The 23,125-nt window shown below is 36.9% G+C and overlaps 1 protein-coding gene across 5 annotated transcripts in view; it reads left to right on the top strand.

The window, feature by feature from the left end:
* RXFP1 (relaxin family peptide receptor 1) overlaps window positions 1–18,873 on the top strand; it is a 127,729-nt gene extending 108,856 nt beyond the window's left edge. For all 5 annotated transcript variants that reach the window (XM_010813809.4, XM_005217633.5, XM_002694415.6 and 2 more), the window contains 6 exons: window positions 7–78; window positions 1,118–1,189; window positions 3,012–3,241; window positions 4,873–5,283; window positions 6,462–6,680; window positions 18,088–18,873. In XM_010813809.4, coding sequence (XP_010812111.2) covers window positions 7–78; window positions 1,118–1,189; window positions 3,012–3,241; window positions 4,873–5,283; window positions 6,462–6,680; window positions 18,088–18,389 — 1,306 coding nt within the window. In that variant the 3' untranslated portion in view covers window positions 18,390–18,873. The remainder of the gene's footprint in view (window positions 1–6; window positions 79–1,117; window positions 1,190–3,011; window positions 3,242–4,872; window positions 5,284–6,461; window positions 6,681–18,087) is intronic.
* Window positions 18,874–23,125: the final 4,252 nt, after the last annotated feature.

Genomic DNA, 23,125 nt, shown 5'->3' with positions numbered 1-23,125 from the left:
AAACAGCAATCTTTCCTACAACCCAATCCAGACAATTCAAGCCAACCAATTTGATAATCTCATCAAACTCAAGTCTCTGTAAGTATATGCCTATGGAGATAGTATTATGATACATTTTTTACTTATGTACTAATAGCTAATAACTTCTATAAAATAAGATTAATAGAGTCTTGAATCAGAAGCTTTATTCCCAGGATGTTAGTTAAACTACAGAAACCATATGAGTACTTGCTAAGCTATAAACAAACAGATGGCTATTCGTTTAATCTTTCATATTTATGAGCTAAAAATTAGATAATAAGTAATCACTTTCTATGTTTCTATAATCACCAGGAGCTTATATTGGATTCTTCGTTTTGATCCTCTGAAGGCATCTATACATATTTATTCCTTCATTAACACTGAGGGTATCTAAGAGTTTATTGTAACTATTGTTATCCCAAAGTAGAATGTTCTAGATTATATAAATCTTTACTTGCCACACACACGCACAAACACACACACATTATGTGTGGTGTTAAACCTGAAGTATGTTAGAACCTAAATTATGTTAGTTCTATGAATTGCCTTAAGAAAGTGTGCTTCAGTTCTTTTAAGTATTCCCTCAGTAAAATGTCATTGTATTAGAAAAAAATTATTTAAAAATTATTAGAAAAATTTCAAGAATGTAAAATGTCCCTCTCTGCAATTGCAATATCATCAAAAGGCAATGTTTATTCATTTATTTCACAAATATATGTTGAGTAGTTACTATGAAAAAAAGCATCATGCCACAATCTATTAGAAGCCAAAAATTAAAATAGGAAAGATATAGAATCAATATAAATATAAGTATTTATATTGTATATAAATAGCAGAGTCAAAAAGGCATTGGGGGAAGATAGGGTTATTATGGGATCACATGAAATTATGTGTGTGAAACTTTGGAAAATTGTAAATCACTATAGAATTTTAAAAATCTTTCATGCAATGTAAGGAACTGGGAAAGTGCCCAGGGAAAGCTAAGTATGAATTTTTAGTTCAGAGTAAGTGTTAAATAATTGTGTATTAAACTGTCCTTCATAAAAGCTCATTATACCCTGCATAACATATGTTTTTTGATAATTTGATATTTTAGCAGCCTAGAAGGAATTGAAATTTCAAATATCCAACAAAGGATGTTTAGACCTCTCATGAATCTCTCTTACATGTAAGCAGATGTTTTTCTTGTTCTTCACCTTGATTTTTAATCTTTTAGGTTTCCACCTGTGTTGTGCCAATACCCCCATATGCAGTACATCCAATTTATTAACATTTTCTACTGACTAATTTGCCTAAACAATAACTAACTTTTAAAGCATAGATATAGGGTGAGGTGATTTTTAGTTGTCCATGGTTTGGTCTGAGAAAATGAAATGAGATTTGTTTGAGTGTCAGACAACAGGAGTGTGGAGGGAACCCACTCAGGCTTGTAAGCTCTAATGATCTCTCGTGACATTCACAGATATTCAAGTTTGTCCACTGAGCTAGCAACTGGTGCACATGGCATAAATGCAACCAGATGAAAAAGTAGGACGTCACATAAAAGACATCAAACAATTATAAATAATTCATGTAAATGGAGGAAGGAAGAGAGAAAGTCTCCTCAGTGAAAACTGCCTACAGTGTCAGTGCATGGTGGAGCGAGGGTGTATGGATAAAAATCTTTTATTCAAACATCATGTCTCATCATGCCATCATTACAAGCTTTAGAAACATTTTCTTTAGTTGAATGTAGTATATAGCAGTATATATATATATATAATATACACACACATACACACACAATATTAGAGTGATCTCCATGCCAAGGCAATTAATTCTCAATAATTTAGAAAGTGTCATGGCAGCCACAACCACTCTATAATCTCGCTTGTATTTTAAATCTAACAGAGGACACTGATTTTTTTTTCCATAATTCCTCAGAGCATATTTATAAAAGTTTCCTTGGTTACGCACAATATAAAGCACTCTGACTAAATTTAGCAAAGCAGAGTTTATTGAAAGAAATTAGTGTAACTCATAAAACCCAAGAAACAACTCAAGGATTAGACTTGAATTGAGCAGGTCCTGGGATCCAGGCAGTAAGAGTTAAACAACAGGACTATAGACTGTAACTGTCAAGTTTTTATCTTGTATTACTACAGCTCTTTATACTATAAAGATCATTTATACTTTTTGCCAGAGTACATGGCTTTAGGGGCAAACGGATCTAATTTGAATACTAAATTTCTGCACTTAGTAGAAAGTTTCCTAGCAGATAATTTGCCTCCATTGAGGATTCATCTCCTCATATAGTGATAGCAACACCAACCTCATTGAGCTGATTCAAGAAGTTATTCCTGATTTGAGAAGTTATACTTAGAAGATCTCAATAAATGGTGTGGGTGTCGGTAGTACACAGTAGTAACTACTGATTAGTCAGGTGGTGTCTTTTATTAACAAGGGAGGTCTCTCTACTGATGAAAGAATTCACTCAACAAATATTTATCAAACGCCTTATCATGTACCAAAACCTAGTGTGAGAATAAACGTGTTAGCAAGTAGTTACAGATCATACAACTTCTATAATAGAAAAGCCATAGGAGCACAGAGGACAAAGCCTTTAACTCTCTTCCCCTGGGTTTAAAAAAGCAAAATCAATTGTAGCAACAGAGGACTTATGCACTAAGCACTGAAAACCCAGTAACAGTTTCCTTCAGTGGATTATCTAGATCACATGACAACAATTGATTTACATTCTAAAATATGTCTAATGCTTGTCTGTTCATTATGCCCATTTACTGCTCTCACCCACACATTCATTTATAGTAATCAAGTTAATACGAATTAAACTTAAGTTTCTTAATAAAACTTTAGTGTCCTGAATGTTTTACTTTTATTCTTCTGAGACTAAGATGTTTTCTTTTTACAGAGGAAATGGAGAAAATAGATATTAAGGTAGAGTGACACTTCAGTTTAAAGTCTTATTTTCCCTTCTCTTTGCACAACAGCTATTTTAAGAGATTTCAGTACTGTGGCTATGCACCGCATGTTCGCATCTGTAAACCAAACACTGATGGACTCTCATCTTTAGAGGATCTCTTGGCGAGCATTATTCAGAGAGTGTTCGTCTGGGTTGTGTCTGCAGTTACGTGCTTTGGAAACATCTTTGTCATCTGTATGCGACCTTATATCAGGTCTGAGAACAAGCTGCATGCCATGTCAATCATTTCTCTCTGCTGTGAGTATTTCCTGGCTGAAGAGGAATTAAAAGTTTTGAAATGTATAAAAGTGTTACTAATAGAAAATAAGTAACCAGGGTACTAGAATCATAGGATGTTAAAATTTTCTCCCCTTTGCTTGGATGTTTTCTAAGCATTCAATGAAATGCTACATGAAAATAAAGTGGTAAGAAAGTTTTTAAAGTAAGAAAACTCAGTCACCTTACACAGATTAATGAAGCACTCATTCGTTAATTTTGTCTGATAAGGAAGCATTTGTTCATTCACTTTCTTCTCTAAAGGTATAATATTTTGTGAGTTAGTCGGTCACTTGTGGGCAACTCTTTGTGACCTCTTGGACTGTAGCCGCCAGTCTCCTCTGTCCATAGGATTCTCCAGGCAAGAATACTGGAGTGGGTTGCTACTTCCTTCTCCAGGGGATCTTCCTGACCCAGGAATTGAACCCGGCTGAGCCACCAGGAAAAAAAAAATTTTAAGTTGCTGAAACGTGATTGCAAAGTAGTATGTTAAAGGAAGAATATAAAAAAAAAAAAGAAAGAAAAGCAAGAAACTAGTCTTCTGGTTGTTTATAATCTGGGTCAAGTGGCCTATAGTTCACCCATACTCCCTCAAGCAAACATCCATCTACATGGTGTCCTGCTTTTTATGAGTGCTGTGCTATGTCTTACCCCTACACTCATTCAAAGTTTAAGGCTGAGCTGTTTTTTCATTGCAAACTGCCTAAGAAACAGAACTCAGAAATTGTTAACTACTTTGTATTGCTAGCTATAAAACTTTGAGTTCACTCAATTTCCCTGGTAAAGGCTAGAATATAACCTAAGTGTTTAAAGATTAAGGCTACCCTTGTGATTTACACTGTGATGTGATTTTAGGATCATTGTGTAGAATGCTTGCACAGTTAAAAAAAAATTCTCTTTATGATATGCAATATTTACTTAAAAAAGAAAATACACCAAGAAATGTATCACATGAACAACTGATTTGGAGGAGTCTCAAAAGAGACAGAGAAAGATGTTAACATGGGAAGAAAGAATCAGAACAGTTTTGCTTAGACCACCTCTGGATAAGACATTTAAGCCCCTTAAAATTATACTAACTACAGAGCACTTCATAATTATTCATATCTTCTAAATTATAGACCTCAAAATTCATAGTCATTACTCTATCATAGCAGCTTCTGAAATACTTTCTCTGGGATTTTGAATGACTTAACTTCTTAAACTGGGAGAATTTCAGTGGAAGAAATGAACCAAATTATAATACCCCTATCTTGTTCATAATTGAATGCAGAACATAGTTGCATTTTACTCATTTATTCAGCATTTCTAGGTGATGGGACTAGGAAGGAAAACAAAGCAGACAAGACTCCTGCTCTTATAGACCTGTGTGTTAGATAAAAGCAGAGACATGATTACATATTTAGCTGCAGAGGGTGCTGTAAGCATTGTTATCATAGAGAGTTGATGAAATGGTCCTCACGCATAAATGAATTCTTAGAATACATCTTACCTCCCCCCAAGATAGAGACACTTGTCTATTTGGGGCTAATGTTAAAAATATTACTGTTTAATGATAATTCCGTTTCACCTATTTATTTCTCTACATTTGTTAAATTTACTGATTCCTGCAGGTGCCGACTGCTTGATGGGAATCTATCTATTTGTGATCGGAGCCTTTGACCTGAAGTTTCGAGGAGAATACAATAAACATGCGCAGCTGTGGATGGAGAGCATTCATTGTCAGCTTCTGGGGTCCCTGGCCATTCTGTCCACAGAAGTATCTGTATTACTTTTAACATTTCTGACACTGGAAAAATATATCTGCATTGTGTATCCTTTTAGATGTTTAAGACCTGGAAAATGCAGAACCATTACAGTTTTGATTCTTATTTGGATTATTGGGGTTATCGTGGCTTTCATTCCACTGAGCAATAAGGACTTTTTCAAAAACTACTATGGCACCAATGGAGTATGTTTCCCTCTTCATTCAGAAGATGCAGAAAGTACTGGAGCCCAGATTTATTCAGTGGCAATTTTTCTTGGTAAGAAATTCTGTATTAAAAGCCTTTTCAAGGACTTGACAGTCCAGTGGTTAAGATTTCCCTTTCCAATATAAAGGATGCAGTTTCAATCCCTGGCCAGAGGGACTTCCCTGGTGGTCCAGTGGTTAAGAATCTGCTTTGCAGTTCAGGAGATATGGGTTTTGATCCCTGGCAAGGGAACTAAGATCTCACATGTTGTGTGCCATCCAAAAGTGAAAAAAAAAAAAAAGAATGGCAAAAATAAAATCAATCCCTGGTCAGGGAACTAAGATCCTACATGTCTTTCAGCCAAAAAAAAAAAAAAAAAAAACAGAAAAAAATATTGTAGCAGATTCAAGACTTAAAATGAGTATTTTTTAAAAGCCCCTTTATTTAAGTGCTAAAATAAGTCACAATATGAAACTCATTATGCCTTTTAACATTTACATTTTAATTTCAGATCTTCTAGCCAGAATGGACACTGGGGGTGGATTTTATCAAAACTCCCTAAAGGGAATTTTTTTCTAAATTACCACTTTATCATATTAATTCACATATGATGCACTTTAATAAAAGACAAGACATTAAACACTTGCATTTCATGCATTCACCCTAATAATACTAAGCAAAATATATTTCAACTCTTTGCCTTTATAATATGAATAGATTCAAAGTAGCAACACAGGTCTTTGGCTTGGGAGTAGACAAGTGTTTCCTTTTGAAAAAATATTCTCAAAGTATAATTTAAAGTAACTGAATTATAAAAAAAATAGAAGATTAATTCAATAAGCCCAGGATATTCACTAAATCACTATAATCACTGAAATCTAATTTTAATATGTCATTTTATTTTTTTTAATAAATGCCTTTTTTAATTTTTTAAATTTAAATTTATTTATTTTAATTAGAAGCTAATTACTTTACAATATTGTATTGGTTTTGCCATACATCAACACGTGTACACCCGTGGCAGATTCATGTTGATGTAATATGTCATTTTAAAATTAAACATTTCATTATCCTTATAACTTCAACAATATTTAAAATTTTTAATTCATGATTTTTGCACTTCAGTAATTCTTATAAAGAACAAAAACACATTGTGGTCTTTGCCTTCTCCTTTATAATAACAGCTAAGGGTATGTTTGTTTGGAAAGAATGCTCATATTTATTAATAATAATCTATGTGTTCTTAATAGGTATTAACTTGGCAGCATTTATCATCATAGTTTTTTCCTACGGAAGTATGTTTTACAGCATTCATCAAAGTGCCATAACAGCAAATGAAATACGGAATCAAGTTAAAAAAGAGATGATCCTTGCCAAACGGTTTTTCTTTATTGTATTTACTGATGCATTATGCTGGATACCCATCTTTATACTGAAATTTCTCTCATTGCTTCAGGTAGAAATACCAGGTACAAATTTTTTCTTCTTATAATGAAATAATAAATCTGTTTCTAAGAGTTCCTCTAGACAGAGTATTAAGATTCCTAACAGTAACTCATTTCAAGAATCATAAGTCAGAGTTACATGTAGTTAAAGCTCTGTTCATTGATCAAATGTTTACTAGGAGGAAGTTGCTTAGTTCTTTTTTTTCCTAAGCCATTTCCTTTTATTTTTAGACTAATGTTATTTACTTGTAAATTAAGTTTTTTTCTTAATTTACTAGTAAATAACTTGTAATGGTCAATGATGGTCAACACCAAAATCAGACTGATTATATTCTTTGCAGCCAAAGATGGAGAAGCTCTATACAGTCAGCAAAAACAAGACCAGGAGCTGACTGTGGCTCAGACCATGAACTCCTTATTGCCAAATTCAGACTTAAATTGAAGAAAGTAGGGAAAACCACTAGACCATTCAGGTATGACCTAAATCAAATCCCTTATGATTATACAGTGGAAGTGAGAAAAAGATTTAAGGGACTAGATCTGATAGAGTGCCTGATGAACTATGGAATGAGGTTCGTGACATTGTACAGGAGACAGGGATCAAGACCATCCCCATGGAAAAGAAATGCAAAAAAGCAAAATGGCTGTCTGGGGAGGCCTTACAAATAGCTGTGAAAAGAAGAGAAGCGAAAAGCAAAGGAGAAAAGGAAAGATACAAGCATCTGAATGCAGAGTTCAAAGAATAGCAAGAAGAGATAAGAAAGCCTTCCTCAGCAATCAATGCAAAGAAATAGAGGAAAACAACAGAATGGGAAAGACTAGAGATCTCTTCAAGAAAATCAGAGATACCAAGGGAACATTTCATGCAAAGATGGGCTCGATAAAGGACAGAAATGGTATGGACTTAACAGAAGCAGAAGACATTAAGAAGAGGTGGCAAGAATACACAGAAACTGTACAAAAAAGATTTTCACAACCCAGATAATCACAATGGTGTGATCACTGACCTAGAGCCAGACATCCTGGAATGTGAAGTCAAGTGGGCCTTAGAAAGCATCACTACGAACAAAGCTAGTGGAGGTGATGGAATTCCAGTTGAGCTATTTCAAATCCTGAAAGATGATGCTGTGAAAGTGCTGCACTCAATATGCCAGCAAATTTGGAAAACTCAGCAGTGGCCACAGGGCTGGAAAAGGTCAGTTTTCATTCCAATCCCAAAGAAAGGCAATGCCAAAGAATGCTCAAACTACCCCACAATTGCACTCATCTTACACACTAAGAAAGTAATGCTCAAAATTCTCCAAGCCAGGATTCAGCAATATGTGAACCATGAAATTCCTGATGTTCAAGCTGCATTTAGAAAAGGCAGAGGAAGCAGAGATCAAATTGCCAACATCCGCTGGATCATGGAAAAAGCAAGAGAGTTCCAGAAAAACCTCTATTTCTGCTTTATTGACCATGCCAAAGGCTTTGACTGTGTGGATCACAATAAACTGTGGAAAATTCTGAAAGAGATGGGAATACCAGACCACTTGACCTGCCTCTTGAGAAATCTGTATACAGATCAGGAAGCAACAGTTAGAACTGGACATGGAACAACAGACTGGTTCCAAATAGGAAAAGGAGTACGTCAAGGCTGTATATTGTCACCCTGTTTATTTAACTTATATGCAGAGTACATCATGAGAAATGCTGGACTGGAAGAAGCACAAGCTGGAATCAGGATTGCCAGGAGAAATATCAATAACCTCAGATATGCAGATGACACCACCCTTATGGCAGAAAGTGAAGAGGAACTCAAAAGCCTCTTGATGAAAGTGGAAGAGGAGAGTGAAAAGTTGGCTTAAAACTCAACATTCAGAAAACGAAGATCATGGCATCCGGTCCCATCACTTCATGGGAAATAGATGGGGAAACAGTGGAAACAGTGTCAGACTATTTTTCTGGGCTCCAAAATCACTGCAGACAGTGACTGCAGCCATGAAATTAAAAGACGCTTACTCCTTGGAAGGAAAGTTATGACCAACCTAGACAGCATATTCAAAAGCAGAGACATTACTTTGCCAACAAAGGTCCATCTAGTCAAGGCTACGGTTTTTCCAGTAGTCACGTATGGATGTGAGAGTTGGACTGTGAAGAAAGCTGAGCGCCAAAGAATTGATGCTTTTGAACTGTGGTGTTGGAGAAGACTCCTGAGAGTCCCTTGGACAGCAAGGAGACCCAACCAGTCCATTCTGAAGGAGATCAGCCTTGGGATTTCTTTGGAAGGAATGATGCTAAAGCTGAAACTCCAATACTTTGGCCACCTCACGCGAAGAGTTGACTCATTGGAAAAGACTCTGATGCTGGGAGGGATTGGCGGCAGGAGGAGAAGGGGACGACAGAGGATGAGATGGCTGGATGGCATCACTGACTCGATGGTCGTGAGTCTGGGTGAACTCCGGGAGTTGGTGATGGACAGGGAGGCCTGGTGTGCTGCGATTCATGGGGTTGCAAAGAGTCGGACACGACTGAGCGACTGATCTGATCTGATAAATTTTTTTCTTAAATGAAGTGAGAAAACATATAGTATTTGTTTTTCTCTGACTTATTTCACTATGCCTAATACCCTCCAGGGCCATCCATGTTGTTATAAATGGCACAATTTAATTCTTTTTTTTATTAAGCTTGAGTAATATTCCATTGTGTTTATATACCACATCTTTTTTATTCATTCATCCGTCAATGGCCTTTTAGGTTGCTTCCATATCATGTCTATTGAGAACAGCATTGGAATGAACATTGGGATACATGTATCATTTTGGATTAGTGTTTTCACTCTCTTTGGATATATACCAAGGAGTGGAATTGCTGGATTGTATAGAAGTTCTATTTTTAATTTTTTGAGGAACTTCCATACTATTTTACATTGTGGCTACACCAATTTATATTCCTATCAACAGTGTACAAGGGTTTCCTTTTCTCCACATCCCCACCAACATTTGTTATTTCTTGTCTTTTTGGTGATAGCCACACTGACAGGTATGAGGTGATATCTCACAGTGGTTTTGATTTGAATTTCTCTAATGATTAGGGTTGTTGAGTATTTTTTCTTGTGCCTGTTGACCATCCATAAGTCTTCTTTGGAAAAATGAATACTCAGGTCTTCTTCCTATTTTTTAAACAGATTTTTTTTATACTGAGTTGTATTTGTTCTTTATGTATCTTGGATATTTCCGCTTGTCAGTCACGTCTTTTGCAAGTATCTTCTCCCATTCAGTAGTTACCTTTTATTTTGTCAATGGCTTCTTCTGCTGTACAAAAGCTTTTTAGTTTTATCAGGTCTCATTTGTTAATTTTTGTTTCCCTAGGCTGAGGAAATAGAAACCAAAAAATATTGCTAACATTAATGTCAGAGGGTCTACTGCATATGTTTTCTTCTAGTTTTACAGCTTTAGGTCTGACGTTGAAGGTTTTAATCCATTTTTAATTTATTTTTGTATAAGGTATAATGTGATGTTCTATTTTTATTCTTTTCAGTGTACCTGTGCGCCTTTCCCAACAATCACTTATTGTAGAGACTGCCTTTTTCACATTGTATATTCCTGCCTCCTTTGTCATACATTTAGTTCAGTTCAGTTCAGTCGCTCAGTTGTGTCCGACTCTTTGCAACCCCATGAATCACAGCACGCCAGGCCTCCCTGTCCATCACCAACTCCCAGAGTTCACTCAAACTCATGTCCATTGAGTCAGTGGTGCCATCCAGCCATCTCATCCTCTGTCGTCCCCTTCTCCTCCTGCCCCCAATCCCTCCCAGCATCAGTCTTTTCCAATGAGTCAACTCTTCACATGAGGTGGCCAAAGTACTGGAATTTCAGCTTTAGCATCATTCCTTCCAAAGAACTCCCAGGGCTGATCTCCTTTAGAATGGACTGGTTGGATCTCCTTGCAGTCCAAGGGACTCTCAAGAGTCTTCTCCAACACCACAGTTCAGAGTACATCATGAGAAATGCTGGGCTGGAAGAAGCACAAGCTGAAATCAGGATTGCCGGGAGACATACCAATAACCTCAGATAAGCAGATGACACCACCCTTATGGCAGAAAGTGAAGAGGAACTAAAAAGCCTCTTGATGAAAGTGAAAGTGGAGAGTGAAAAAGTTGGCTTAAAGCTCAACATTCAGAAAACGAATATCATGGCATCCGGTCCCATCACTTCATGGGAAATAGATGGGGAAACAGTGAAAACAGTGTCAGACTTTATTTTGGGGGCTCCAAAATCACTGCAGATGGTGATTGCGGCCATGAAATTAAAAGACGCTTACTCCTTGGAAGGAAAGTTATGACCAAACTAGATAGCATATTCAAAATCAGAGACATTACTTTGCCAACAAAGGTTCCGTCTAGTCAAGGCTATGGTTTTACCAGTGGTCATGTATGGATGTGAAAGTTGGACTGTGAAGAAAGCTGAGTGCCAAAGAATTGATGAATTAACCATAAATGTGTGGGTTTATTTTGGGGCTCTCTATTCTGTTCCATTGACTCTGTCTTTGTTTTGTGCTAGTGCCATACTGTTTTTTTTTTTTTTAATTATGTATTTATTTTTGGCTTTTCTGGGTCCTTGTTGTAGTGCATGGGCTTTTCATGCACGGGCTCTTCATTGTTGTGCATGGGCTTTCTCTAGTTGCAATGAACAGGGACTACTCTCTAGTTGCTGTGTATAGACTTCTTCTCATTGAAGTGGCTTCTGTGATTGTGGAGCACGGAGGCTTCAGTAGGTTGCAGCATGCAGGCTTAGTAATTGTGGTGCATGGGCTTAGCTGTTCCGTGGCATGTGGGATCTTAGTTCCCAGACTAGGGATTGAAAAAAATGTCCCCTGCCTTGGTAGGTAGATTCTTTTATTTTTTATTTATTTGTCTTTGCCAAGTCCTAGTGCAGCATGCAAACTCTTGGTTGCAGCATGTGGGATCTAATTCCTGGGCCCACTGCATTGGGAGCTCAGAATCTTAACCAATGGACCACCAGGAGTCCCAGCAGGTAGATTCTTAATCACTGTAGTACCAGGAAAGTCCTCGTGCTGTTTTGATTATGGTAGCTTTGTAGTATAGTTGGAAGTCATGAAGTATGACACGTCCACTTCTGTTCCTCTTTCTCAAGATTGCTTTAGCTATTTGGGATCTTTTGTGGTTCCATACAAATTTTAGTATTTTTTGTTCTAGTTCTGTGAAAAATATCATGGGTATTTGGATAGGAATTGCATTGAATCTATAGATTGCACTGAGTAGTATGGACGTTTTGACAATATTAATTCTTCCAATCCATGAATATGGTATATCTTTCCATGTATTTGTATTATCTTCAATTTTTTTCATCAGTGTCTTACAGTTTTCAGAATACAGGTCTTTCACTTCATTGTTAGATTATTCCTAGGTATTTTATTCTTTTTGATTTGAGTGTAAGTGGGATGGTTTTCTTGATTTCATGTTCTGATAGTTCATAATTGGTATATAAAAATATACATCTGGTCCTGGACTTTTGTTGGGGGTTTTTAATCACAGATTCAATTTCAGTACTTGTAATTGGTCTGTTCAGATTTTCTATTCCTTCCTAGTTCAGTCTTGAGAGATTGTACCTTTCTAAGTATTTGTCCATTTCTTTTAGGTTGTCTGTTTTATTGGCATATTGTTTTTCGTAGTTGTTTTATGATCTTTGTATTTCTATGATGTCAGTTGTAACTTCTTTTTTATTTCTGATTTTATTGATTTTGATCCTCTTCCTTGTTTTTTTATGAGTCTGGTTAAAGCATTATCAATTGTGTTTCTCTTTTCCAAGAACCAGCTTTTAGTTTCATTGATCTTCTCTATTGTATATTGAGTCTCTATTTCATTTATTTCTGCTCTGTTTTTTATGATTCATTCTTATGATTCATTTCCTTCTACTAATTTTGAATTTCGTTTGTTCTTTTTTCCATATATCCCATATGTATAGGTTGTTTATTTGAGATTTTTCTTATTTCCTGAGGTAAGCTTGTATTGCTGGGCTTCCCAGGTAGATCAGTGGTAAAGAAACTGTCTGCTAATGCAGGAAATTTAATTGTTCTGTTCTTCTTGATTTGATCCCTTCATTATTAGGTAGTAAGAGTCTTTGTCGCTTGTAACACTCTCCATTTTAAAGCCATTTGTCTGATATAAATACTACTACTCTGGCTTTCTTTTGATCTCCATTTGCATGGAATACCTTTTCCCATATTTTTCCTGATTCACTCTTATAAGATTTTATGTTTCTAGGAATGTATCCATTTCTTGTAGATGGCCCAATTTGTTGGCATATAACTGTTTGTAGTCTTCTCTGATGATTGTACTTATATGATACCAATTGTAACTACTTTGTCATTTCTAATTTTATCCATTTTGATTCCTCTCTTTTTTCTTGATGAGTCTGGCTAAAGATCTATCAATATTTTTTTCAAAAACAAACTCTTAATTTCACTGTTCTTTTCTATTGTTTTTAGTCTCTATTTCATTTCTTTCTTCTCTGACCTTTATTACGTCCTTCTTTCTACTAACTTAGGCCCATGTTTGTTCTTTTTCTAGTTCCTTTAGTTAGAAAGTTAGGTTGTCTATTTGGAATTTTTTATTTCTTGAGGTGGTGATGAATCACTATAAACTTTCCTCTTAGAACTGCTTTTGCTGTAGTCCATAGATTCTGTAGGGTTGTGTTTCTATTTTTGTTCATCTTAAGATATTTTTATTTCCTCTTTGATTTCTTTGTTGACCCATTAGGTTTTTAGTAGCATGTTGTTTAATCTACTCATCTGTGTTTTTCCAGTTTCTTCCTGTAACTGGTTTCTAGTTTTATACTATTGTGGTTGGAAAAGATGCTTGATATGATTTCAGTCTTATTAAATTTATGAAGACTTGTTTTGTGGCCTAGCATGTGATTTATCCTAGAAAAGGTTATTTGCACATTTGAGATTATTAATCTTCTGTTTTTAATGGAATATTCTGTAGATATTTATTAAGTCCATCTGATATAATGTGTTACTTAAAGCCACTGTTTCCTTATTGATTTTCTGTCTGGATGATATAGCCATTGATGTGAGTGGGGTATTAATGTCCCTTACTATCTTGTAATACTGTCAATTTCTCCCTTTATGTCTGATAATATTTGCTTTATATATTTAGGTGCTTCTGTGTTAGGTACATATGTGTTTACAAATGTTATATATCCTCTTCTTGGGTTTACCCCTTTTCATTATATAAGTGCCCTTCTTTGTCTTTGGCTTCAGACTTCCCTTTAAAGTCTGTGTTGTCTGATATGTATATTGCTAACCCAGGTTTCTTTTCATCTACATGGAATATCCTTTTCCATCTCTTCATTTTCAGTATGTGTGACTCTTTATTCTGAAGTGACTCTCTTGTAGATAGCATACAGATGGTGCTTAGTTTTTAACCCATTCAGTCACCCTATGTCTTTCTTCTGGCGCATTTAGTCCATTTACATTTAAAGTGATCATTCACAGTTATGTACTTATTGCCATTTTGCTGCTTGTTTTCTGGTTGTTTTTATAGTTTTCCTTTTTGTCTTTTAGCATCTATCCTTGATTTTCTTTAGTGTTATGTTTGGATTCCTTTCCCTTTGTATTTTTGTGTGTATCTGTTGTTCGTTTATGGTTTGTAGTTTCCAATATATATATATATATACATACACACACACACACGCACACACACACACACACACACACACACATATATATACTTTTTATTCTACATTTTATTATTTCCCTGTGAAGTTTCATTTTGATGTCTATTTTACAGCATTAACTGTTTAAGTTATATTTGATGTTTATTTTACAACTTTTGTCTTTTAATCTTCATATTAGTTCTTTTAAATAGTTGATCCACTGCCTTTACTATATATTTACCTTTATCCATAAGATTTTTTTCCTCATATATATTATTTTTTTATTATGGCCTTCTTTTTTTCACTTGGAAAAGTCCCTTTGACAGTTCTTGTAAGGCTGGCTTACTAGTGATGAATTTTTAAATTTTTTTCTTCTTGGGAAACTCTTTGGTGCTCTTTCAATTCTGAATGATAACATTGCCAGGTTATAGGTATTTTTCTTTCAGCACTTTAAATACATCATGCCACTCGTTTCTGGCCTGCAAATTTCTTCTGAAAAATCAACTTGTAGGCAGCTCTTTGTCTTTTCTTGTTGCCTTTAAAATTCGCTCTGTATCTTTAACTCCTGCCATTTTAATTATTGTATGCCTTAGTGTGTATCTCTTTGAGTTCATTTTGTTTGGGACTTTATGTGCTTCCTGGATCTGGATATCTGATTCCTTCTTCAGGTGGAGGAAATTTTCAGCCATTGTTTAATCAAATACATTTTCCCCCTTCCTGTCTCTTTTCACCTTCTGGGACCCCTAATAATGCAAATATTTGTATACTTGTCTCAGAAGTCCTCTAAACTATCCTTATTTCTTAAAATTATTTTTTCTTCTTGCTATTCTAATTGGGTGATTTACACAATTCTGTCTTCCAAGTTCTTCTGTTACCACCCAATCTACCACTGATATCCTCTAGTGTATTAATTCAGAAAGGCAATGGCACCCCACTACAGTACTCTTGCCTGGAAAATCCCATGGATGGAGGAGCCTGAAGTCTGCAGTCCATGGGGTCGCTGAGGGTCGGGCACGACTGAATGACTTCACTTTCACTTTTCACTTTCATGCATTGGAGAAGGAAATGGCAACCCACTCCAGTGTTCTTGCCTGGAGAATCCCAGGGACGGGGGAGCCTGGTGGGCTGCCGTCTATGGGGTCACACAGAGTCGGACACGACTGAAGTGACTTAGCGGCAGCAGCAGCAGTGTATTAATTGCTCAAATAAATTACACTCAGTGTGTTGAAATTTTAATAATTCCATGCCGAGATGACCAGAGAGGAACACAGGTCAATATGATTATCAAGTAATTGCTTCATTTTTCCCAGAACATAAGAAATTTTTATTCCTGGAATACATAGCAATTTAAGGAACATTACCCCAAAGTGTGAGAGATGATAAGGCACTCTTGATATTTCAAAATAAGGTGCACCACACTCATTAGGATGGTTGTTCTCAAAAACAGAAAATAACAAGTACTGGTGAGGATGTAGAGAAATTAGAACTCTTGTACTTGTAGGAAAGTAAAATGGCACAGCTGCTATAGAAAACACTATGGTGGTTCCTCAAAAAATTAAACATAGAATTCCCATGGGACCCAGAAATTCTACTTCTGAATATATACCCAAAAGAACTGAAATTAGGGAACCATGCATTCACACACCCAAGTGCAAGGCAGCATTATTCACAGAAGCCAAAATGTGGAAATGAAACAACCCAAGTGTCCATCACTGGTCAATGCTTAAACCAAATATATTATATACACACAGTGGATTATTATTCAGCCTTTAAAGGGAGGAATTTCTGATATATGCTACAATATGGATAGATTCTGAAGACATTATGCTATTGAAACAAGCCAGTCACAAAAGGACAAATACTGTATGATTCCACTTATATGAGGCAACTAGTGTAATCAAATTCACAAAGACAGAAATTTTGTGAATGCTGTTGTCAGGGATTAGGGGGAGGAAGGTATGGGGGGTTATTGTATAAAGGCACAGAGTTTCAGTGTGGAAAGACAAGAAAGCTTTGGAAATGGATGGTGGTGATGGTTCACAACAATCTGAATGTAGTCAATGCCACTGAACTGTACACTTAAAAATGGTTAAAATGGAAATTTTTATGTTATGTATAATTTCCACAATAAAAATGTATAAAATCCTGTTAACTATGCATATTGCAATATGCATTCATACTTTAAAAATTTATAAACATAAAACTTTAATTTTGCTTTTTCCCATGGTTAGTGGTGATAGTGCCTTACATTTTACAAGTACAAGAGGAAACATAGCATAAATTAAATCATCAAGAAAATCTGAAGATTTGGTAGTTGCATATATACTACAGTAATTTTAAGATAAGTTTAGCCAAAGATGTTTTTATTGAAATAAATAGCTAGTCAAAAGCCTAAAAATGCATACCAGTTTTTCAAACCAAATAAATACCAGAAATATATTAAGGATAAGTCTATATATTCTAAGAAATACATGCACTACCTAATAATTAAAGCACTTGCAAAGGTATGATTTAAATACTAAACAATATTGTTTTTCCTAAAATTGAATCATATCAGAGTAATATGTAATCACCTGGTTAAAAAAAAAAAAACAAAAACACATTTCTAGCTACTAGAATTCTTTTGTTGATATATTCAGGAGGTTACTTAGGCAGAAAACTGTTCCTTGAAATGTCAGTTCAGTTCAGTCGCTCAGTTGTGTCCGACTCTTTGCAACCCCATGGACGGCAGCACACCAGGCTTTCCTGTCCATCACCAACTCCCACTACTCAAACTCATGTCCATTGAGTCAGTGATGCCATCCAACCATCTCAACCTCTGTCGTCCCCTTCTCCTCCTGCTTTCAATCTTTCCCAGTGTTAGGGTCTTTTCCAGTGAGTCAGTTCTTCATATCAGGTGGCCAAATTATTGGAGTTTCAGCTTCAGCATCAGTCCTTCCAATGAATATTCAGGACTGATTTCCATTAGGATGGACTGGTTGGATCTCCTTGAAGTCCAAGGGACTCTCAAGAGTCTTCTCCAATACCACAGTTCAAAAGCATCAATTCTTTGGCACTCAGCTTTCTTTATAGTCCAACTCTCACATCCATTCATGACTACTGGAAAAACCATAGCTTTGACTAGACGGACCTTTGTTGGCTAAGTAATGTCTCCACTTTTTAATATGCTGTCTAGGTTGGTCATAACTTTCCTTCCAAGGAGTAAGCATCTTTTAATTTCATGGCTGCAATCACCATCTGCAGTGATTTTGGAGCCCCAAAAAATAAAGTCAGCCACTGTTTCCACTGTTTCCCCATCTATTTGCCACGAAGTGACAGGACCAGATGCCATGCTCTTAGTTTTCTGAATGTTGGGCTTTAAGCTAACTTTTTCACTCTCCTCTTTCACCTTCATCAAGAGGCTCTTTAGTTCTTCACTTTCTGCCACCACATAAGGGTGGTATCATCTGCATATCTGAGGTTATTGAATTTTTCCTGGCAATCTTGATTTCAGCTTGTGCTTTATCCAGCCCAGAATTTACATGATATACTCTGCATATAAGTTAAATAAGCAGGGTGACAATATACAGGGTGAAATGTCAGCACCCCCTCAAATACTAGCACCCTGGAAAAACATCCTGGAACTACATGTAGACTTGGTATTTGATTATGTGACATCAGGGGTGAAAAATTAAGACTAAAAAGACAGCTGGGGGAGAACTAAGGAAAAGACATTTACATACCTTGTAAACATCCACAGAAACTCAACGAATTTCATTTTTCTCTTCTAGGTACCATAACCTCTTGGGTAGTGATTTTTATTCTGCCTATCAACAGTGCTTTGAACCCGATTCTCTATACTCTTACCACAAGACCATTCAAAGAAATGATCCATCAGTTTTGGTATAACTACAGACAGAGAAGATCTATAGACAGCAAAGGAAGTCAGAAGACATATGCTCCGTCATTCATCTGGGTAGAAATGTGGCCCATGCAGGAGATGCCTTCTGAGTTAATGGAGCCAGTTCTTTTCGCAGATTCCTCTGAATTATCACTTATTTCTCAATCAACTAAACTCAACTCCTATTCATAATTGGTGGATACCAATTCTAAACAGAGAATACTGTGAGATGTTTCATGATGGATTTATGAGTATAAACTAAATGCCACAAAATAATTTATAATAATGGCTAAAATCAATTTGCTTAGAAGGACATGAGGTTATTTGGGAGAAAACAAAATGACTGATGCCCGTGTAAAGGGAAATAAATTATATTGATAATATGTATGTATTAGTACATATTTTGGATAGGAAATTAAGAGAAATATATTTCAGAGAGATTCATTTGTTCTATTAGCATGCATTTACAGAGTACCCACTATGTGCATGGCACTGTGGTAAATTCCTGGGAGCAGATAGTAAAAAAATCTTGCAATGTTAAATTGTATAACTACAAGAATATATTAATACAAAGACCACCTGCAACTTTTAGTGTAAGGTACAGCTTTGCCTGTCTTGAAACATAAGGATCATGGACACTTTTAAATAAAAGTTTAGTGTTTTCTAATAATCAATATATTAACATCAGAGAAAATGTCTCATTATTTGCAAAACACAGATATTTTGTTTTAAGAACTCATTTGACCTCTCTTCAAGTCTTCATACACTTGAGAGGCAATACACATTTATTCTTATGGAAAAAAAAAGATGCTCTTATAGTAACTCAAAACAGCACCTTTCTGTCAATTTCCTGCCCAGTTGTCTTTTTGCTTTAAATGAGCACCATTATATGAGATTGTAAAAAGGTGATAAAAGTATTGCAAAGGAATGAATCAGAAAAGCTAGAATGAGATAAGTGGAATAGAACTGAGAGTACAGAAATAAAACCCTCGTATTTACAGTCAGTTGATGTTAACAGATATGCTAAGATAATCAAATGGGGAAAGAACAGTCTTATCAATAGATTCCAGTACAACTGGATGTTACCATGCAAAAGAATGAATTTGGACCCCTACTTTATACTATATATAAAAATTTACTCAAAACAGATCAATGATATAAACATAACATACATCACTTAGAAGAAAATATATGGGAAATCTTCAAAACCTTGGATTTGACAGTGGATTTTTAGATATAACATGAAAAGCATGAGTAAGAAAAGGAAAAAATGGATAAACTGGACTTCACCTGAATCAAAAACTTTTATGCATCAAAGAACATAAACAAACACAATGAAAAGACAACCTTCCAGAATGAAAGGACATTGTTACAAATCATATGTCTGAGAAGGGTGTAATGTCCAAAATATATAAAGAACTCTTACAACTCAACAAAAGACAAGCTACTCAATTTTTCAAATGGTCAAAGGACTTAAACAGATATTTCTTCAAAGGAGATATACAAATGGCCAATAAGCATGTCCAGTATCACTAACCATTAGGAAAATACAAATCAAAACCACTATAAGATAACACTGGGCCTACTGCTACTGCTAAGTTGCTTCAGTCGTGTCTGACTCTGTGTGACCCCATAGACGGCAGCCCACCAGGCTATCCTGTCCCTGGGATTCTCCAGGCAAGAACACTGGAGTGGGTTGCCATTTCCTTCTCCAATGTATGAAAGTGAAAAGTGAAAGTGAAGTCGCTCAGTCATGTCCGACCCTTAGCAACCCCATGGACTGCAGCCTACCAGGCTCCGCCGTCCATGGGATTTTCCAAGCAAGAGTACTGGAGTGGGGTGCCACTGCCTTCTCTGACTAGGCCTACTAGGGGGTTACAATTTTTTTTTAAAAAATGGAAAATAACAAGCACTGGCAAGGATATGGTGACTGAAACCTTTCTACATTGCTGGTTTTGTTTGTGCATGCATGCTCAGTCATGTCCGACTCTTTGTGACCCTATGAACTATAGCCTGCCAGGCTCCTCTGTCCATGGAATTCTCCAGGCAACACTACTAGAGTGGGTCGCCATGCCCTCCTCCAGGGGATCTTCCTGACCCAGGGGTCGAACCTGCATTTCCTGAGTCTCTTGAATTGCAGGCAGATTTTGTACCCACTGAGCCACCTGGTGGCTGTCTGGGGAGGGCTTGCAAATAGCTGTGAAAAGAAGAGAAGCGAAAAGCAAAGGAGAAAAGGAGAGATATAAGCAGCTGAATGCAGAGTTCCAAAGAATAGCAAGAAGAGATAAGAAAGCCTTCCTCAGTGATCAATGCAAAGAAATAGAGGAAAACAACAGAATGGGAAAGACTAGAGATCTCTTCAGGAAAATTAGAGATACCAAGGGAACATTTCATGCAGAGATGGGCACAATAAAGGACAGAAATGATATGGACCTAACAGAAGCAGAAGATATTAAGAAGAGATGGCAAGAATACACAGAAGAACTATACAAAAAAGATCTTCACGACCCAGATAATCACGATGGTATGATCACTGACCTAGAGCCAGACATCCTGGAATGTGAAGTCAAGTGGGCCTTAGAAAGAATCACTATGAACAAAGCTAGTGGAGATGATGGAATTCCAGTTGAGCTATTTCAAATCCTGAAAGATGATGCTGTGAAAGTGCTGCACTCAATATGCCAGCAAATTTGGAAAACAGCAGTGGCCACAGGACTGGAAAAGGTCCGTTTTCATTCCAATCTCAAAGAAAGGCAATGCCAAAGAATGCTCAAACTACCGCACAATTGCACTCATCTCACACGCTAGTAAAGTAATGCTCAAAATTCTCCAAGCCTGGCTTCAGCAATATGTGAAACCGTGAATTTCCTGATGTTCAAGCTGCGTTTAGAAAAGACAGAGGAACCAGAGATCCAATTGCCAACATCCGCTGGATCATGGAAAAAGCAAGAGAGTTCCAGAAAAATATCTATTTCTGCTTTATTGACTATGCCAAAGCCTTTGACTGTGTGGATCACAAGAAACTGTGGAAAATTCTGAAAGAGATGGGAATACCAGACCACCTGACCTGCCTCTTGAGAAATCTGTATACAGGTCAGGAAGCAACAGTTAGAACTGGACATGGAACAACAGACTGGTTCCAAATAGGAAAAGGAGTACGTCAAGGCTGTATATTGTCACCCTGCTATTTAACTTATATGCAGAGTACATCATGAGAAACGTTGGACTGGAAGAAACACAAGCTGGAATCAAGATTGCCGGGAGAAATATCAATAACCTCAGATATGCAGATGACACACCCTTATGGCAGAAAGTGAAGAGGAACTAAAAAGCCTCTTGATGAAAGTGAAAGTGGAGAGCGAAAAAGTTGGCTTAAAGCTCAACATTCAGAAAACGAAGATCATGGCATCCGGTCCCATCACTTCATGGGAAATAGATGGGGAAACAGGGGAAACAGTGTCAGATTTTATTTTTGGGGGCTCCAAAATCACTGCAGATGGTGATTGCAGCCATGAAATTAAAAGACGCTTCCTCCTTGGAAGGAAAGTTATGACCAACCTAGACAGCATATTCAAAAGCAGAGACATGACTTTGCCAACAAAGGTTCGTCTAGTCAAGGCTGTGGTTTTTCCTGTGGTCATGTATGGATGTGAGAGTTGGACTGTGAAGAAGGCTGAGCACCGAAGAATTGATGCTTTTGAACTGTGGTGTTGGAGAAGACTCTTGAGAGTCCCTTGGACTGCAAGGAGATCCAACCAGTCCAATCTGAAGACCAGCCCTGGGTGTTCTTTGGAAGGAATGATGCTAAAGCTGAAACTCCAGTACTCTGGCCACCTCATGCAAAGAGTTGACTCACTGGAAAAGACTCTGATGCTGGGAGGGATTGGGGGCAGGAGGAGAAGGGGACGACAGAGGATGAGATGGCTGGACGGCATCACTGACTCGATGGACGTGAGTCTGGGTGAACTCTGGGAGTTGGTGATGGACAGGGAGGCCTGGCGTGCTGCGATTCATGGGGTCGCAAAGAGTTAGAGACGACTGAGTGATTGAACTGACTGACTGAGCCACCTGGGAAGCCCCTACATTGCTGGTGGGAATATAAAATGATGCAGTCACTGTAGAAAACCATTTGGTTGTTCTATAAAAGTTTATCATAGAATTCTCATGTGATACAGCAATTTCACTCTTGGGTATAAACCCAAAAGAAAACAGGATTCAGATACTTGTTTGAAAATACTCATCATAGCATTATTCATAGTTGCAAAAAGATAGAAGCAACCCAAGTGCCCAACAACTGATGAACAGATAACAAAATGTGGTGTACACACACAATGGAATATTATTCAACCACAAAAAGGAATGAATTCTGACATATGCTAGAACATAATGAATGTGAAATAAGCCAGACACATAAAGTTGAAATAACTATATGATTCCACTTACATGAAATACCTAGAATAAGCAAATTCAGACAGAAAGTAGATCAGAGGTTACCAGGGTAGAGGGGTTGGAGAGATGATACCTGAAAAGTACAGGGTAACTTCTTGGGCGAAAACAAGTTCTAAGGGCTTCCCTGGTGGTCCAGTGGTTAAGAATCCACCTGCCAATGCAGGGGACATGGATTTGATCCCTGCTTATGGCAGAGAGTGAAGAGGAGCTAAAGAGCCTCTTAATGAAAGTGAAAGAGGAGAGTGAAAAGGTTGGCTTAAAGCTCAACATTCAGAAAACTAAGATCATGGCATCTGGTCCCATCATTTCATGGGAAGTAGATGGGGAAACAGTGGAAGCAGTGTCAGACTTTATTTTTTGGGGCTCCAAAGTCACTGCAGATGGTGACTGCAGCCATGAAATTAAAAGACTCTTACTCCTTGGAAGGAAAGTTATGACAAACCTAGATAGCGTATTCAAAAGCAGAGATATTACTTAGC

The sequence above is a fragment of the Bos taurus genome, chromosome 17 (assembly GCF_002263795.3).
Source record: "Bos taurus isolate L1 Dominette 01449 registration number 42190680 breed Hereford chromosome 17, ARS-UCD2.0, whole genome shotgun sequence".
NCBI classification, from domain to species: domain Eukaryota; kingdom Metazoa; phylum Chordata; class Mammalia; order Artiodactyla; family Bovidae; genus Bos; species Bos taurus.
Note: the sequence above shows the minus strand (reverse complement) of the source record. Positions and strands in the feature narration are given on the sequence as shown.